General features: G+C 41.3%; 1 protein-coding gene across 1 annotated transcript in view; it reads right to left on the minus strand.

Annotated features, from left to right (window-relative positions):
• The window catches only part of DCBLD1 (discoidin, CUB and LCCL domain containing 1), a 48445-nt gene continuing 30044 nt past the window's right edge, over nt 1–18401 (minus strand). Inside the window, exons 7-15 of the mRNA XM_029962895.1 lie at nt 14311–14351; nt 12804–13019; nt 11299–11429; nt 9408–9555; nt 9203–9319; nt 7600–7690; nt 6517–6566; nt 4838–4957; nt 1–2367 (exon numbers count right to left, since the gene is read on the minus strand). Of these exons, the coding sequence (XP_029818755.1) occupies nt 1850–2367; nt 4838–4957; nt 6517–6566; nt 7600–7690; nt 9203–9319; nt 9408–9555; nt 11299–11429; nt 12804–13019; nt 14311–14351 (1432 nt within the window). The 3' untranslated portion in view covers nt 1–1849. The remainder of the gene's footprint in view (nt 2368–4837; nt 4958–6516; nt 6567–7599; nt 7691–9202; nt 9320–9407; nt 9556–11298; nt 11430–12803; nt 13020–14310; nt 14352–18401) is intronic.

Genomic DNA, 18401 nt, shown 5'->3' on the forward strand with positions numbered 1-18401 from the left:
TTCTTTATTTACACAGACATGTAAACAACAGAAGGTAAACAACACCGCCCAGCTCAGTCTAACAAACAGGCTGCTGCTGTTTCACTTCAGGACCTGAGGTGTTTTAGACATTTCACAGAAACTGTAATGACAGGAAACACAGGAAGGCTACGAGGTTACCTTGACTCTTCTTTGCGCAGGAGTTGCATGCACGGTGCGGCGTGGGGGAATGGCACCACTCGAGGCCACAAAACACGCGTATGCAAAGAACCCACTCAGACCTTGCCTCAAGTTCGGGTATGGCTAGAGTATTCATGAGTAGTATCACTGCAACCAGTCTGTCCTCTGACAGCACTTTCCACCCAAGGGTCTGAAAGCACTTTACAAACAGACTGAATAATCTTGGCTGCATCCTTTGCAAATTATCCCATTTACACACAAGGAAATGGGGGGCTTTCGAAGAGTGATTTTCCCAGAGCTCAGGTTTTACTGGTCTCGTTTCCCAACCTTGTGCTTAAAATATAGCACCATTCTTTCTTCACAGAAGTATATCACTTCTTGACACTTCAGGACAAGCTTTTGAATTCAGAGAAATGCCCCAAGCACTGGAGGTAGAAGGGCAGCAGATGGTCCCAGTTGCTACCAAAAGCTGTTTTGCTCCAACGCTGCCTCTGCTGAAAGAGGAGCCAGCTACTGTGCGATACATTGCACCCATCCCCACACTTTTTCAAGTTTGTCCAAAAACAGAACTAAGGGGAACATCAGCTGCAAAAGAAAAATTATTTGAAAACAATGGTGCTGATCCACTGTCTTGCAAATTTAACTGCAACAGTATACACACTCTGTTATACTTAGTTGAAATATTTCAAGTAGAAATGTTACACTAAATTTGTAAGACAGAAAAATACCTAGTGGAGCAATAAAGAGTTCAGGAAGTTTGCTGCTTTGTGCCAAGGAACAAATGTCCTTACAGTTTAGCAGCAAAAAGGTCAGCTAGGGCTTGAACAGGATTTAATTCTCAGCTGTAAATTCACATTTTGGTTCCATGCACACTTCCTAAATAAAAAAAAGAAACAAAACCAGATTAACTGGTGTTGGATTTGTTGTTTGGTTTTGTTTGGTTTTTTTGGTTGTTTTTTTTTTTTTTTTTCTGTTGTAGAGTGATCACCATGGCTTGAACCCAAAACCAGTTTCAGCCTTTCTACTTATTTCTAACATGAATTGCAAGTTAGATGGCTCAGCTCATATGCTAGATCCAATTAAAGCATGTGAGAATTGCTGCTAAAAAAGCAGCTGGGAAGTTGGGTTTGAGCACAGTATTTAAATGCTCAGCTGCCTTCTCTTGTGCACATTATGCTTCAAGTAGTTTAACTTCTACCCTCCCAGAAAGAACTACAGTGATGCCCTATCTTCAGTTTTCATAGGAAAGGAGATGAATCACCACAACCATAAGATACACCATTTACAGCTGCCAGTACAGCAGCAGGTAAAATAAAGACAGAAAAGGAGGCCTGTTTTTTCTTAAACAGGCCTTTCTGCAATCCTTTCAAACCCCCAGGTGAAAAGGAAACTTAAGAAATTCTCCTTAAATAAAAGCTATGTACAAATTGCACACATTGCAAATGGAGCACTGAGATCAGTTACAGAAAATAAGATGTACAGTCTTCACTGATAACATCTCTCTTGCTACAAACAGTGATAAACAGCATATGCTTTCTTCAGATGTCAGAACCCAGCAAGACAGCAATATTATGTACACAGGGCTTGTTTGCCTTCTGCCTCCCACAGCAGAGTCCCTCCAAACTCTGTTTTTGCTTCAGAAAGCTGTGCAGTGATGTTCCTATGCACCACACCTCTCCTGCTCAGCAAATCACAAGAGAGCTGTCATTGCTGTCTGACTTATGGGTTTTAGGCAGTCTCTGGGTGTTGAGTAACCCTCGTTCCCAAGGGCATTTTGCTGAGGTTTCTGGTAGTCTGTGCTGTAGCTCACAGAGGTCAGAACACCATTAACTTTGGGTTTGTCATAGTTTATGACACTCTGGGGTGTCTGATAGTCTCCGTTCCTGGTGTCAGTTTTACATGAATTGGAGAAGCTGCCAGCAGTAAGGGAGTGTATCTGAGATGAGACAACAGGAACATTGTAGCCATTTTCAGAAGGGAAGTTATTTTCTCTTGCTATGTGCCGTTCTATGATGGGAGTGGCGTATTCAGGCTCTTGGCTGGTCAGGGGCAGAGCATATTCATGCCGGTTAGCTCTGTGAGGGCAGCGATAGTGATTTTCAGACTCGGAACTCCCCCTTCTTCCCTCATCTTTGGTGTCCACAGGTCGAAAAGTAGATCCTTTACGTGTTACTGTCCCAGTCCCAATCATGAGAGGCTGCTGATAATCTAAAAGGAAGCATGAACTGCTCAATAAGGCACAGAATGATTATTTTATGTATGTAATACTTATGCATAGATAGGTATTTTATGATGAAAAACTACTCACTTATTATATCAATTGTGCGGTTATTGGGGATATGAGGAAACCTTTCCGCAGCACTGATCCTGTAAACTCCTTCCGCGAGCAAGCGTTGTAGAACATGGCAGAAGCTCTTCCACAGAGGAACTGCAATCTGCCACCCCTTTTCCTACTCCCTCCCTCCCTTTCCCCACCTACCCACCCAAATAAATTAACATTTCTGGAATATACTTAAAAGCCCTAGAAAAACAAGTGAAGTCAACAAAATATTAGCACCAAACTGGACAAAGGACACTGCATGAAGATCTTCAGGTAAGAAGTTCTCCACAACAAGTGTTCCACTTTTGGAACAATTAAAATACCCAGGATTCTTAATGAGACAGCTTTATTTAAAAGGCATCTCACAGTAGCTGACTGACAAGATGGATGAAGTTAGGCAAAACGGCAGCCAAGAGAGTCAGTGGAAGTGTGAAACACACTAAGCCAGCTCGCACGGCTGCAGGCATGCCAGGGGGAATGAGTGTGGGAGGAGAAGCAGGACTGGTGCTCCCAGAGGAAATTGGGCAGTCACCCTGGTGAAGGGGGATGACAGGGATACAGCTGGCGACAGGCAAACGGCCTGAGCAGGAGCAAGGAGTGAGATGGAGGAAATACGGCCTCAAGATTTGCTTGTTTGCACCTCTAGTCAAGGCAGATGCCAGACTGCCATGTAAGGAGGAGGTCTGAACTAAAAAGTTTTTTTAAAAAATCCAGTAATACTATTATGAGAAAATTCAGTGTTCTAACTTTCTCACTTTGGTGCTGGTGACAATCTCATGTGGATACATACAGTGGCCTGAACAGTTCTAGTAAATGACACTGCTAAAGTATCGTGTTTTGATGCAGGCGTGAAAGAAGTTAGCTCAGTTTCTGTTCTGGCATCGTGGTTCATCTGACATGAGCGTTGAATTCGATCCCATATGTCCTGTGAATCTTTTTGGCAGTTTCTGGCTAACTCCCAAACTTCAGCATGGAGGGTGAAGGTGTTATGATATTTCACTAAGTAAGTGGTGCAGCTCTCCTCCGCATCGCTGCCGCCATCCCCAGCAATCTCTCGCTCAGGATGCAGCATCTCGACTTGCTCCTGGCTGCCTTTGGGAACCAGTAGGCAGATGGGGATTTGAAGTGAGGGAATTCCATGTAGCATGATAACCTATATGCAAATTGTGTGCTCTCTGCAATTAAATTATTAAATTTTCTGAGTTGCATTCACATTTTTATGTCATGTTTCTTATTTTTAAGGAGACTGTAAATGAAAGGCTAAGGCTGGGAAGCTGCCTGGGCCAGGCTGAGAGTTAAGACTTCCCACAAACACAGCAGGAGGGGAGGATGGACAGAGCAGAAACTCCCTAAGCATGGCCAGGGGAGCCAAATAACCATGATGTTTGAGCAACCTTTATTCATTCTCTTTCCTTCATGATAGAAAATTGCTTTATAGATCTCTGCATATTTACATTGAAAGTTTCTATAAATGATTGAAACTGTCTTTGAAAGATATGGAGGGTAGCACCATATGGAATTACAGTAACCATCCATTTGTTTTTAAATGTATTTTTCTGCCAAACGCTTTGAAGAAATTCTAAGGAATTTCTGAGGTCTGGAGGCTGGAAACAGCAAACTAGTCTTTCTTCAAGATTGCTGATCACTGATCTCATGAAATGGCTGCTCTCACCAGCCTTACCAGACAGACTAGACTAGGCGGGGATAAGATGTGCTAAGAGGATGAATTAAAAAATCATCCCTTTGGAATGCAAATAGTACTGATGTGGGGATTTGCTCTATCCAAACAGTGACCTAGAGCTAAGGTAGCACAGGAGAGAAGCACTGGCTTTTTTCTTCTCTGCAGTCTACCTGCTTCCACTTCAAGGGGTCTCATCTCCCAGATAGTTCAGCACCAGGAAAGCTGCACTGGGATCTCAGCACAACTTCCAGCTGGGCAGGAAATCCCACCACAAACCAACTAAGTAATTTTTCTATTTGCTCAGCAGAAAGGGGCATTATATCAAAATTTTCAGAAGCATTTGTTTTTAAATAGTAACACAAAAATTAGTCAGCAAAGGCGAACGATCCTATCCTAGGCATATTCTTGCATTCCATCCATGCCTGAGTGCCTTCCAGCATTTCAGAGTCAGAAAATCTTTCCAACAACTCCAAGAAAAAAATTGTAAAGTAGTGGTCTTTCCCTCCCTAATATATTTAGCTGCTTCACTACATATCTGGGATGAACATGGATAAATCTATTCCTGGGCCTCAGCTTGCATAAGAGCTGGAGCTTGTAATATTGCTGGGCCATCCCTCTCCATTACCTGCTCTGCACATGGAGCAAAAGGAATGCAGATGAGGGGAAGCAACTGTTACCTGCCATGTCACTGGTGACCAGATCCAGTTTTTGTGGTGTCTCCTTCTCATTGTTATAGCTGATGGTAAATTCAGTTGACTGATGTCTGGTGAAGGGCTGCTTGATTTGTTTCCAACAACCTATGATAAAGAAATAAAAATAGAAGGCTTATCAGCAAGTTAAATGCTTAGAATCAGAGGATTTACCAGGAAGTTTAATATTTGGTGTTCTCTTTGCTGTCAATATATATTTAAAGTTAAAAACCAAGGCTAAAATAGGCTGCTTGTAAAAAGAGTCCCCTAAATATGGAGGGTGAAGGAAAAAGTGATTCATCAACTGGGATTTCCAAATGAAAATGAATCTTTACATAGGATTTTTTGGCAAGAAAGGCTCAGATTCTGTAGGTGCCTGCATTGATGCCTTAACAAGGTACATTGATAAAATACTAGCTTTAAATCAGTTACATCTTATGGCATTGATTATGTGGCAAAAATAATGCTTAATTTTTTTTTTCAGTAGATTAGCGTGGCTTTCATTTTGTTGGTATCTGAGCATCTGCACTCGTCAGTTCATTTGTTCTCACAACATCCTTGTGAGACAGAAAAGAAAAAACTCCACAATGTCAGGCACTTCCCCGGAGCTGGCAACAGGAGGTCTGTGGAGAGGTAAGTTCGACTACCAGCTTTCTAAGTCCCAAGCTTCGTTCACAGGGGCTTAGGAGCTTGATTTATGAAGCACGCATGCAACAAATGAACTGACTGGGTAAGAGGCTATCTCCAATTTCTTGGGATTTGTCCTCATTAGCAAGTGAGAAAGGATTATGACGTGACCTTGAAAAATCATATTAGCAAATATGATGTTAAGTACAAATTAATTTTCTAATGAGGGCAAGCTGCAGTGGGGAACAACATTCCTTTCACTGACGTCAGCGCCTGCTGAGGGATGAAATTTCGCAGCTGAGCTATTGCAAAACACTTGTCAAGAGACATATGAACTGCTTAGTGGTTTCTTTTTTTACGAAAAGCCGAGGTTCAGAAGGATATTCCTCTATCAAGTCGGTTGGCCAGGAAAAACAGCTAAACCCCAACTGCCAAGCTGATGGGAGACCCCACTCCAGAAAGCGTTATTGAGCAAGACAAAGAAAATACTTCATCGGGGTTTTGCAGGCATCTCCTAAAGCAGTGTTCTCAAGCCAATCCCTCATTTGGATTTTACACATGCAGTACAGTTGAGTATTGTTAAGCTTTATAAACACAGTCCCAAACAGGGAGGGCAGTGAGATAAGAACATTAAAGCCATAAAAAATGATTATCCCTTGCTCTCTTGAAGAAAGGCAATCCTCTCTGCTGCGGGGAAAAGAAAAAGAAAGCAGCAATTTTCTGCAAAATAGGTATTTTGGAGGAGGGAGGGAAAAGGAGGGCACCTGGGAGCACTCTTACATGCTAATTTATGCACTCTGTATAATAGATCTTTTGTTAATTGCCTTTCTGTCATAGAAACCAAATTATATTGTTTCTCAGGGCACTGTACTAGGATGACACAAGTGGGACTATCGTTTGCCATTTCCCTTGTATGAAGAGGTGAATTTGAATGAGGAAATGTGGATGCTATTTCACAAGCATTAAATGCTTAGTTGTATAACCCCCTTCTTGTTGGCCCAATGGACAGGACAGGATGAAGTGCATGATTCTCCACTAACCTGATTTCTGAGTACTGGATAATCCATAGGAAAGTCCTTTGGCTTCTCGCCTGCCAGGAGAGAAAAGGAATTATGAATGTCTGTACTCACAGCATTTCAGTTTCATGCATTAGCTCCATCAGAGCTTTGTGTTTAGTGGCCGAGGACAAGGCTTCATTTCAAGTTCCTGGAGGCTGGTGTTTACCAGAACGTCAGGCATGCAAACCAGCACCTTGACATTTTCTATTTCCCCATCTGTGTGCAAGTTGTGAGTGCTGGTGCTCAAATGTCGGGGACTGGCACTCATCAATTTGATGTGTTCATGTCTCTGTGTCCATAGACCCAGGCTATGTTTGCGTCTGCTCTTCTGAATTCTTTGGCTAGTTTATAGATTTACTGGGAATCCAGGGCAGATTTGGTGATGAAGCAGCATCACCAAAGCATTGCTTATACTTCCAAATTGCCATCTGCTGACAGAAATATTTTCTGGCTCTACATGCAAGTGCAGGTTCATATGAATGGGCATGTGGCAAGAAGCACAGTTAGCAGTGCTTCTTCCAGTCCTCTGACTTGTGAGTTGAAGTACCTTAGTTTTAGCTGCTTACCCCAGTGTATGTGTGCAACTCCTTACAGCTGGGCTCTTTCTGCTTTCAGCCTGCTAGGTTAAGTGCTCTGACTTAAGGCACTGGGAAGCAGAAACACAACCGGAGGGAAATAAAAGAAAATGATCCAGATAGATAGCTAAAATCTTCCCTTCACTGAATTTTTACTTGGCTTTGGTGTGGAAAGTATTCTGTCTTCGATTGCTTTACACCGTAGTATTTTGGGGTATATGTAGGCTGAAGAGAACAGCTGGTTACCTTGGACTGTAAATTGGGGTGCGCAGTTCTGACCTGCTTTACCTTTGTTTTTCTCTGACTAGGGGAGGCATACGATAAGAAATACAATTTACAGAGATACAATGTGAGTTCTACTTAAAAGGAGGACTGACAAACAGGATCAATTCCCAGCTCCCTGGTAAAGAGGCTCTGGAAAGAGGGCACAAAGTTGGACATGGTAGCTAGGTACCCACAAATGCCTCTTGTGACAAAAGTCATATCTTACTTGCGTAGGGCTGCACAGATACAAATTCCAGAGAACACGAACAGACACAGCACAATGAGGACGGGGACAATTATAGCTGTAAGCTTTAAACCTGCATGAGAAAAAAAAAGTGATAAAAGTTTAAAAGGCAAATTACTCTGAAGATAATAATTTTTACTACAGAGAATGCAGCAAAAAGTAGATAATGTTGCAGGAATGCTCCTTGAAGAGAGCATAAAAATGTACATCTATAAAACTAAAATACTACTCCTCAGCCACACTTTCTTGCCATGTACCTACGTGGAACAATGTTGAGATGAAAGACTTGAATATACTTTCTCAAGGGTGACACTTGACTTGGCATCTATATGCATCCTTACAAAGAGCAGTTCTTTCTTATTACACACCAGATGACTTTTAAAAAGCCACTTACACACACTTTGTTTGCAGTTGCTTATAAATCTGCCAAACAAGGCTGCAATTTTACATGCTGAGTATGTGGCTCGTGGAACAGACTGAAGCATTTCAGTCAAAATAGTTCAAAGCTTTCCATGAGTGGATCTAGGGAAAAACCTGTTTAGCCCCTGTTAAATTCTAACACAACATGCTTTAGCACAGGGATTTGAAAATCAGCAGTGGGGTGGCTCTTGTGTCAGGAGTGTTTCATCCCCTGTTTCTACAGACACTTGCCAGCTGTGACAATAAGGTAGTACAAGTGTCCACGGGGTATTTACAATTTAGCAGATGAAATCTCAGTAGATTTAATTTTCAGTGAACATGGATATGGTTTGCCCATGCTGCTGCACAGATGAATTGAGCTTCTTTGCTCTTGGCAAGAGCTTCAGAATGTTTTTTTTTATTACAGTGATTGCTTCTACAACCAGTTTTTTCACAGAGCCATTCCTACAACTATCGGCTATCTAGTGGGTAGAAGCATTTGGTACAGCGGATCTGGTAATGCCTGCCTGGCTGTGGGTCCACCAAACAGTCAGTATAAGCACCAAATTTTGTTTGTTTGCTTTTTAAGATCTTAGATGCTAGCTCCACAGCATTAAAGGATGAAGACTGCAAATTCAGGAAGAAGTATGCAAATTAAGGTGGTCTGAGCCCCCATGAACACATGCATTATGGAAAAATGTTTAAGTACATAACTGTGCACTACTGTATGCTGCTTTTAGCTGGGGACCCTCTCTGGGAGGGGTCATGATTGTGTAGAGAGAAGGTAACATTTTTGTGAGACCACTACCTCACATTTTTAACTAATTTTTATAATTTAAAAAAATCATAAAATATAGGAAAATAGTGAGGAAGAGCTCTTCCAAAAATTGCTGCTGAGTGCTCACTATAGTCCCTTGAGCAACCCACCAAATATGGCAAATAAACCAGTAGGACGGGGAAACCAAAGCCTGATGTTAACACATCAAGGAAAATTAAGGCTTTCGATCTCTTTCTGTGCCTTAAGACAAAAAGAACGTAAGTTCCTCCCTCTTCTCTCTGTCATTAATCTTTAAAAAAGTCTGAAGGGAAAATGAAAGTTTTGGTTTGTGAGAAAGTTTAAAGTTCACTCAGGCTGGACTGAAGACATGATGCATCCTAGAGAAAATGCAGCACTAGGTAGCGTTACCCAAGTTTGTTTCTTCTGACGGGATGGGCTCTGTAACAGTCCTGTCTTCTTTTCCAAGGGAGGTTTCTGTGCTCTGACTTGGTTTCTGCCACATTGAATGCGTAAATGAACTGTTAGCTGCAAAAGAGAAGGGGGCATCAGTGGCACTGGGGTAGCACAGTGGTTTTAGAGGCACCATGCCTGGGGACCACTGCTTACCCCATACCTGGCATTATTCGACACCCCATCAGCTCAAGCTTCAATGCTATTCTTTGGTTCCAAGTCTGAGGGATAATTCGCACATAACGGGCCACTATTGGAGGGATGAAGTTATTGCGTACTACGTCACCGGAGTTGGAGTTGCCTTGGAATACCTGCAATGAAATGTGCACACATTGTTTGCTCGGTTCTGAAAGTCTCTTTCTTCAAAGTGTTCCTGACATCCATCTTCAAAGATTTTCATTATCCTGAAACTAATACATTGATAATCTGGGATTCAGACACAAGATTTTAGGAATTGAGAGTTCTGGAAAGAAAGAAATAATCTTTTCAGTTCTGCCAGATGATCACATTTTTCTGTTAGCTCGGAGGAGAAAGATTATCACCATTTCAATTCTGTGTAATTTTTAGTTAATGTATGCTGGTATAATGCTATCATTTTTTATTTAATAGCACAGCAGCACCCTTTCTTGGGAACAGGGGATAAAGACATAAAAAGAAAAAACTGAACTGAAGAGTGACTTTTAACCATGCAGTTGTTATTGCACTTATACAGTATTTCCTAGAATCAGCTCAGCCCCTTGTGCAGAACAGTAGTCCTTGCAATATTAATTCTTAGAGATGCTTCAGCATGATCTAGGAAAACTTAAAAGCCTGATGAGATAGAGAAGAGAGCTCAGCATATCTTAGATAAAATGCTAGGCCACACAGGGTTCCAATAGGACAGGTTGTGTCATGCACCTTAGCTGAAACTAAGATCATATATAATACTTTAATAAGATTATTTGCATATAGCAAGTCATTGTGGAAAACCACAAGTCTTTGCAGTTCAGCCACTACTAGGTTGATTTGTCAATTTTTGGGCCAACATCCCCTCAGTTTAATGTTTAAAAGAAACGTTAAACCAGTTAATGTTGGGCAGTGAAATTCCTTACCCTGCAAGCTAAGAAAATCAGAGCTAGCAGGAAATCTCTCTGCAGCTCTACCAAATTTTTAAAACCTGTCATCAGGCCTGAGGACCAGGTAGAACCTTCTCCTGAGGCAAACTGAGCTCTCTCAGAAATGATAAGTGAAAGTCTGACTTTGAACACTGTGGGGACACGGAGTGAGGCTTTTGGGGTTTCTTTTGTTTGAAAGGAAACATGAGGTTTTCAGGGGATAACGTTATCAGACAAACTTGTGCAGCGCGTCTTTTGTCTGCATTAACTTGTTGCACTTCTTTTATACGTTCATTGCCAAAGTCACACAGAGTCTGTGAAAGCTGTTGCGTATTTTAGTGTAAGAGTGTATATTTTACATTCTGTTACACCAGTTCCTAACAGACGTAGGCTGTGCCCACTTGTGTCAGAAGAGTCCCACCAGTGAGGAGTGGGGAGTGGTGTAGCCCTGGTGATGGTAACACGGGCACTGCGGAAGCCACAGGCACAGCTCCAGCACCTGCGCTGTACCTGAGGGAGTTGTTTCATTTGGCGGGGGCGGTGGATTGACCATCCAGATGCATTTGAAGCTGAGCCTCAGCTTCGCTGGTGCTGTGCCAACCTACGCTTCTGCACTGGTACAGCATTACTAGCACAGGCAAAAGCTGAGCTGAGCTACAGACTTGCCCAAACAGCCTGCTGTACAGCTTTCATTACACCGTTTTTTTGAAAGAAGGGTATGGACATACACATGCCTCCCTGTGTGTGTCCCACAACTTCATCAGTCCCTGGATAACTTCCTTGTTTTGACAAGCTTACTGTCTACTACTCCAGGGGCAAAAATTACACTGGCGAAGACAACCCAAGTTGAGACTAGTTTGAAACTCCTAATCTTTCTTGACAGTGAAACCTGCCCTTCAATGTCAAGGCAGCATACACATTATTGCTTTGTGTTTTCCTACCCTTCCCACTTTCCGTTACCTTTTCTTCGTTGCTCAGAATCCCTTTGTAAGTTCTCCATTTTGAGTTGTTATTTTTATAGTTCATTGTAAATGTCTTCACATAAAAGTTGAAATTCAGCATCGTGGATCCAGAACCAGTGGTCTTAATCCCTTTTGACAAGATGCAAAAAACATTTTCATTTGCTAGGTGTCTGTTTTAAAGGAACATTTTCAAATGCAAACACAGAAGCCAAAACAATTCGGAAAATTTTGCCTTCAAGGTCTTAATTTATTTTTCAAACTGTGTTGAAATTGAGTTTAAGGTTGGATGAAGAATGGAAATCAGTTTTAAATTGTCAGAGCCATGGATATTTTTAACAGAGCACAAAGGGCTGAGAGAGCTGGGCCTGTTCAGGCTCGAGAAGAGATGACTGAGAGGGAACCTCATCAATGTGTATAAGCATCTAAAGGGAGGGTGTCAAGAGGAGGGAACCAGGCTCTTCTCAGTGGTACCAAGCAATAAGACAAGAGGCAATGGGCAGAAACTGATGCACAGAAAGTTCCACCTGAATAAGAATCATAGAATTATAGAATCAACCAGGTTGGAAAAGACCTCCGAGATCATCAAGTCCAACCTTGATCCAACACCCCTGTGGTTACTAGACCATGGCACTAAGTGCCACATCCAGTCTCATCTTAAAAACCTCCAGGGATGGTGAATCCACCACCTCCCTGGGCAGCCCATTCCAATGTCTGATTACTCTCTCTGTAAAAAATGTCTTCCTAAAATCCAACCTAAACCTCCCCTGGCACAGTTTAAGACCATGTCCTCTTGTCCTACAGCTGGTTGTCTGGTAGAAGAGACCAACCCCCACCTGGCTACAACCTCCTTTCAGGTAGTTGTAGAGAGTGATGAGGTCTCCCCTGAGCCTCCTCTTCTCCAGGCTAAACAACCCCAGCTCCCTCAGCCTCTCCTCATAGGACTTGTGCTCAAGTCCCTTCACCAGCCTTCACCTGGAGGAAGAACTTCTTTACTGTGCAGGTGAAAGAGCACTGGGAACATGTTGCCCAGAGAGGTTGTGAAGTCTCCTTCACTGGAGATCTTCAAGAACCATCTGGACACAATCCCGTGCCTAAATCAGGAGATGGAAACAGGAATTTCTTTCACCTGGACAATTGTTTCAAAGGCTATGACTTTCATGTTTCTTATTGATTCCAGAACTGCATCATTAACAGATCCTAAGCAATTGTTTATCATCCACCCAGGCTCTACCAGTCCCTGTGTGTTTTGTTTTGTCAGCATGTTTATGGATCAGACACACATGACAATTGAGTTGAACACTATATCTCCATAGGAAGACCAGTCTTGTAAATAGCCAACATTTTTTTAAATATTCAAGAATATTTTTAAATATTCTTGAATGCAGAACATTTCATTACATTTAACAAAAGAAACATTGCATTTGTGCACTATTAGCTTTTCTGCTGCATTCATTTTGTTCTCCAGCTGCAACACCAGTTTCTAATAACCAGACAGCGACATACCTGTTATTCTCTTCTTCTCTCCCAGGTCTATCTCCAACCATTCACGATTGCTGCTGTGGTTAGAGGCCCAAGCCAATCCCAGGACTTGAAGCCAAGCCTTATCAGGAGACCACTGGAATAGTTGCCCAAACTCATTGGTCTCCTCCCAGTAGGAAGATGCAGTAACCTGGCTCTTGGAGAGGAATCCCTCTTCCAGACTGAGAGATTTGTTGCAGCCTAGGAGTCCCCACACAGACAGGCAGAAGGAGTTACTTTGCGTTTTCACAGGATATTTTTATATTAGGCTAGCAACATTTAAAGACCACCCACAACAGCCAAATCAGACATTGCTGAATCTACTGCTAGCCTGACGCTCTCCATTAGCTGTGGTGTTTACCAGAATTTGTAGTGGATGATCCAGTACCAGCGTGGTGCAGTCCCTCTCCTTTACCAATCTAACTCCTACGTACAAGACACCTTCTGACTACATCTGCTATTTTTGCAATTTTGTTTTTTTAATCTCTGCACTTTTGTCTCATTCCTGTGAAGACTTTTTATTTTTAAATTTTCCTTCTGAAACATAATATTTATGTTTTGAGATTGGTGTTAACTAATTCTGCTCTACAAAACATTTCACAGATGAAGGCACTGTACTGAAAGGAACACTTTACTGTAAATATTTCATGATTCTCACCTGCAATTAGGGCTAGGAAAGTTACTCATTAGAGAAGTTCCTTGATACTGCTGCCAAGACATGATATCATGAAGATAATAGCTGCAGGTAAGTATTACAAACTCCACCAAAGAACCCACAAAATTTCTGCACATTGAGGTTCTTCAGAGAAAACAGGCCAGTGGAATATGGTTTCAATGAAGTTAAAAATAATTCCTTGGCAGATTTAAAGGCCTATACATGCTCTACACATTTTCAGTTTTCAGTGGAATAGTAAATGATTTTATCTCAAATGAGTAAAATATAATCCAAATGAATGAATGTGAACTTTTCTCCCCTCTTTGCTGTGTTTTATGCAAATGAACAGCTTGACAGATTAAAAAGAGGGGTTTGCATCTTGGAAAGTCATAAACAAAAACTTGTTCTATATCGGTGCAATATAAATATATCTTCATTCCTCCTATGTTCTTTTTTCTCTTCTTGTATGATGAAGATGAAATTTATAAATGTCTGAAGAAAAATTGCTTTAATTTTTCTGTAGCCAAAAGTACATAAAAATGGGATTATCTGATTGCCATTTTTCATATGCTGGCACTAGAAATGCAACAGCAGAATACTATTTCGGTTTCTAGTCTATGTGCGTATGACCACATATATTCTCTGGGTTTTTTTCTAGCTCACTTCACATCCCTTCAATTTTTTTATTCACTTACCAATTTTAAAAAATTGCTGTCCTAAAACATCCTTCTTAGACACAGCCTGACATTCTCCTGATCATTTTTCAAAACTTTTGCAGAAAATACTTAAATAAAAAGGTAACATATGAATAGCTAAAAATAAAGCAATTGTTCTTACCATTCGAAGTAAATGTAAACCGCTTATCTGACAGTGAACCACTGTAAGAAAAGAAAAAGGTAATTCAGCCTTTCACGAGGTGATCACAGGAATGCTGAGGTACAGTTTCTGAATCACTGTTTATCCAGTAAAATGTCTCTGGCCAGACAGCTGCTTTCTTTGCACTCTAGTGCATCTCTTACTGTGACTGAATTCCAATCATTTTTTAAATGGATTTGAACATTTGTTATGCTTTAAAGTGACTTCCTGTTGCATCAGCCTGTTACTCTTGCTACATGTGAAGGAATTACACTTGATGGCAACTAAACCACACCAGCTCTGCCCATTCCTGCTTGGGCTTCAGGTGTGTCATAGGATGCCACTGGATGAAAACTACTTGTTTTAATCTGGGTGGGAACCACTTCTTTATAACCATGGCCAACATCTCCCATCAGGAATGGTTCTTTATGCTCCATTAACCACATCTATGGATCTCTTTTTCTTCCTGCTTCTGAGAGGGACTGCTTTGCTTCAGGAGAAAAGCCATTTCTTGGGCCACTCCACACAGGCCTGCACAATGCAGGACAAGATAAAATCATCACTGTGAGGGAAAGCTGAGCTTCCCTTGGCCTCCCAGGGAGCACTTTCTGATTCCCAAGGAGATGCCCCTGAGGTTTCATTCCAGAAGCAATGAAGCTGACTGGCTGCCTAATAAAAAGGAAGGCCTGGGTTTTAACGTGAAATTAGTTTGGATTTCTTAAAAATCTGACCCCTTCACCGTCACTTCAATTAGCTGCATGCATCACTTGCCCCTTTTGAAAAGCCTTGGCCAGCGTGACTGAGCAGTAAAACAACTTCTGCACTAAACATCAAGACAGTTCCCTTTAAGGCTGCCCTTTTGTTGTTGACCAGGAAAATTTCCCCCCGAGGTACTGTCTGCAGGCTAAACCACGGTGTGCACTGTCTGTATGTTTTGAGAGTACTGCAAATGGGGAATAGGAAAGTAGTCCCATGTCAAGGTCAATAAAAACACTGCCTCTTTCTGTCACTGAAGGAAAACTAATGACTACAGGCAAACGAAACCCATCAGAGACTATGGGGAGCACTGGGTGGGAGCTGATTTGTTTGGGCATGTAGGCGGCATGTAGCTAGAAGGGGAAACACAAGCCCTCCCTCCCACATCTTCCCCCCAGGCAATCCTCAGGGGCGATCAGATGCACTCTGCTCACTTCAAACCAGTTCGACATCAGAGCCAAAATATTTTTTGCTTTCTTAGTTAATGCAAAGCAATCCATTTCAAGAGAAAAGAAGAAAATAAACACCTATGGTGATCAGTAAAACCTACCCAAAACAGCAGTCACAGCACTCCTTGAATATGATAAAGCTTTGTAATAAAAAAGTCACCCAGATCCCTTTCAAATAGAGAGCAGCAAATTTAGCAAATAAAGGGAGGAGATTACCATTTCTAAGGTCTATAAAGCTATGAAATCAAGCTGAAATACTTCTGCTATAATTCACTAAAGAGGAAAAAGTAATTCAGTAAGTGGTAATTCATCAGTTTCCTAATGTGACAACTGGCATTCGTCACACAAATTCCACTTTGTCCTTTAAGGAAGGGTATCGCCCCATGCTCCTCATTTTCCTGACAACCTTCAGGATCCTGCCTTTCTAACAGTACTAGTGGCAGCACTACATAGAAGACCTGTGCTGGTAGCTCTGCAAAAGAAGGATGCTACTTCCCATAATAAGTAAAATAAATAAATATAAAATACATTTTTTTTTCCAGAGTTGGTCTCAAGCAAGCTTTTCCTAAGCAGTGAAAGTTAACCCCAAATCTCATCTTTCTCTGTTCACAAGCACACAGTATCTTGTGTCTTCAAAGACAAATGATTTCATGTGTGTAGATGTATAGTGAGAGGCCAGGCCACGTCACAAACTTAAACCCTCATGTATTTGTACTGGGTAGCAGAACTGCCCAATAAATTCAGCCACTTGGTCTTCATTACAGCATTTGTGGGTGCAGGTCCATGCGTGGATCATGAGAACTGAAAACCTCACAGATGCTGGTGCGTAACAAGCACACTGAAAAATGGAGTGGGGAGGCGAAGGTCAGCTCTCCGGGATGATGGGCAAGCGAGCTGTGTTAACAATGCAGACACTTAACAGCTCGATGCACTCCAGCACCAGCTTTTGATGAGGTCAATTTCAGCTCAAGCCACTAAATAATTTAAATCTTTAGTACTGGAATCCACTGTAAATGAGATTTTAAAAGCTTGAGTAAGCTTTTATTTAAGGGCACCTGAAAAGCTCTTAAAGCACTGCTGCTCAAGCACCAATTTTTTCTTGACAGCACTGGCTTCTCTGCAGGATTTTCTTTCACTGTGTAGGTACCCTGAGGACAGGGAAGCCATGCAACTTTGCAAATACCTCTTGTAAAAGCTTTCTTAAAGCATATGTGTTGGTTCATTTTTTTAGTAAACAGGCCCACTGTTTCTAGGAACATTTTTTCATGATTTGAAATAAAAGGATTTCCCTGAATACTCCAGATTTCCTCTCCTGGCATAATGGGCTCACACCAGCAGTTCATCTGCTCCAGGGATTGTCCCAGCTGCTAGGTATGGCAGAAGCATCCTAGGAATCCCATTTTTCTTAAGGTCCATGCCATCTAGTTTGCAGGCATCCAACCCAGTATGAGCCTGTTTACCTGTAGCTCCCTGTATAACCTGTAGAAAGTGACAGTTGTCTCCTCAGGGCAATTCAGTCTCTTCAAGATGTGCATCATGCTCAAGGAGTGCCCTGGTAGGCAGAAGAGCTACAGGGGCTATGCTCCTTCTTAGGCTGCTTTCTCAGGGGCTTCACATTAAATTGGCTACATCCAAGTCCTGGAGGCTGGCTTCAGCCTGGAAGCACGTTTCAGCTTTCCTTCAAGTAAATGGGAGTTTTCCCACTTGATGTAACAGAGAGAAGTTTGCATCTCCATGGATACTTCTATTACTCACGTGAAATGGTTGGGATATTTTGTGAATAGTAACATTAAAAGGACACAGTTAAGGCGATTGGTAATTACACAAACTGTTTTCCCCCAGCACATGAGTATTTGCTGTTTTAAACACTTAATTCCTTGCCCATAGCTCTTGTACTGTGAAAAAAATACAAATGGGAATCATAACTGCCTTTCATTATAAAATTTCATGTGCTGCTATCTGAGTTACTCCTACTGGGACTCTCAAGGATCACAAACATATGAATGTATGTAAACAGTTCTGTAACATCTTCAGGAAAGGTACAAAGTATTAAATTTATGGTTTCACTCAGCTGGCATGTGTGATGGAAAGAATTTGTATTATTTGTTTTATGGAGGAGCTTGGTGCCTGAGCAGAGCTATCAATCCTGCTCTGCTTGATACAACTTTATATTAATTTTCTTTGGCAATCAACTTTCAAGAAATATAGAAAATATTTAGGCTTTACAGTTCTTTGGCTATGATCTACATACTACCCAGGTTTGTATACTTCAGTTCCATTATATATAAAGCATTTCAATCTGTGCTGAAGTTTAAGCACAGCAACAGAGCAAATGAATGCCTTTTTTTTTTTTTTAATGAATGAAACTATGATTGTAAAATTGTCAGGAGGGTGTGAGAAATCATGGAGAAAACAGGAAAATAGTATAAAAAACACATATTCTCTTAGCTCTCATAGCTGTGGGATGGAAATTTCCCTTCCTACTTAAAAAAAAAGCCTCATGTAAAATCCAGATAACATTTGAAAATTAAAAACTATAAACCAAGAGGAATGACAGAAGCAGTTGCTGGAAGGGCTTACAGTGCTGGATAGAGATTAGAGGATTTATTTCTACTTCAACAACAGTACAATTAAAAGTGAGAAGATAAGCAGGAAATATAACACCCTTGCTATAAATATTCTAAAAGAGAAAAACTCTGAACATGTCAATAGCACAGTGTTTAAGAAGTTGTTCATTAAATCCCCTATGGCTCAATGGCACTTTTTATTTATTCAGTCTTCCTAGCTTTTTTCAAACTTTAATATGAATTTACCATGATTTATTAGCACATCGATTAAAGGTGTTCAGTGCAGAACATCATATTCTCT

Source organism: Manacus vitellinus, unplaced genomic scaffold, assembly GCF_001715985.3.
Source record: "Manacus vitellinus isolate BGI_N305 unplaced genomic scaffold, ASM171598v3 scaffold_4_pilon, whole genome shotgun sequence".
NCBI lineage: Eukaryota > Metazoa > Chordata > Aves > Passeriformes > Pipridae > Manacus > Manacus vitellinus.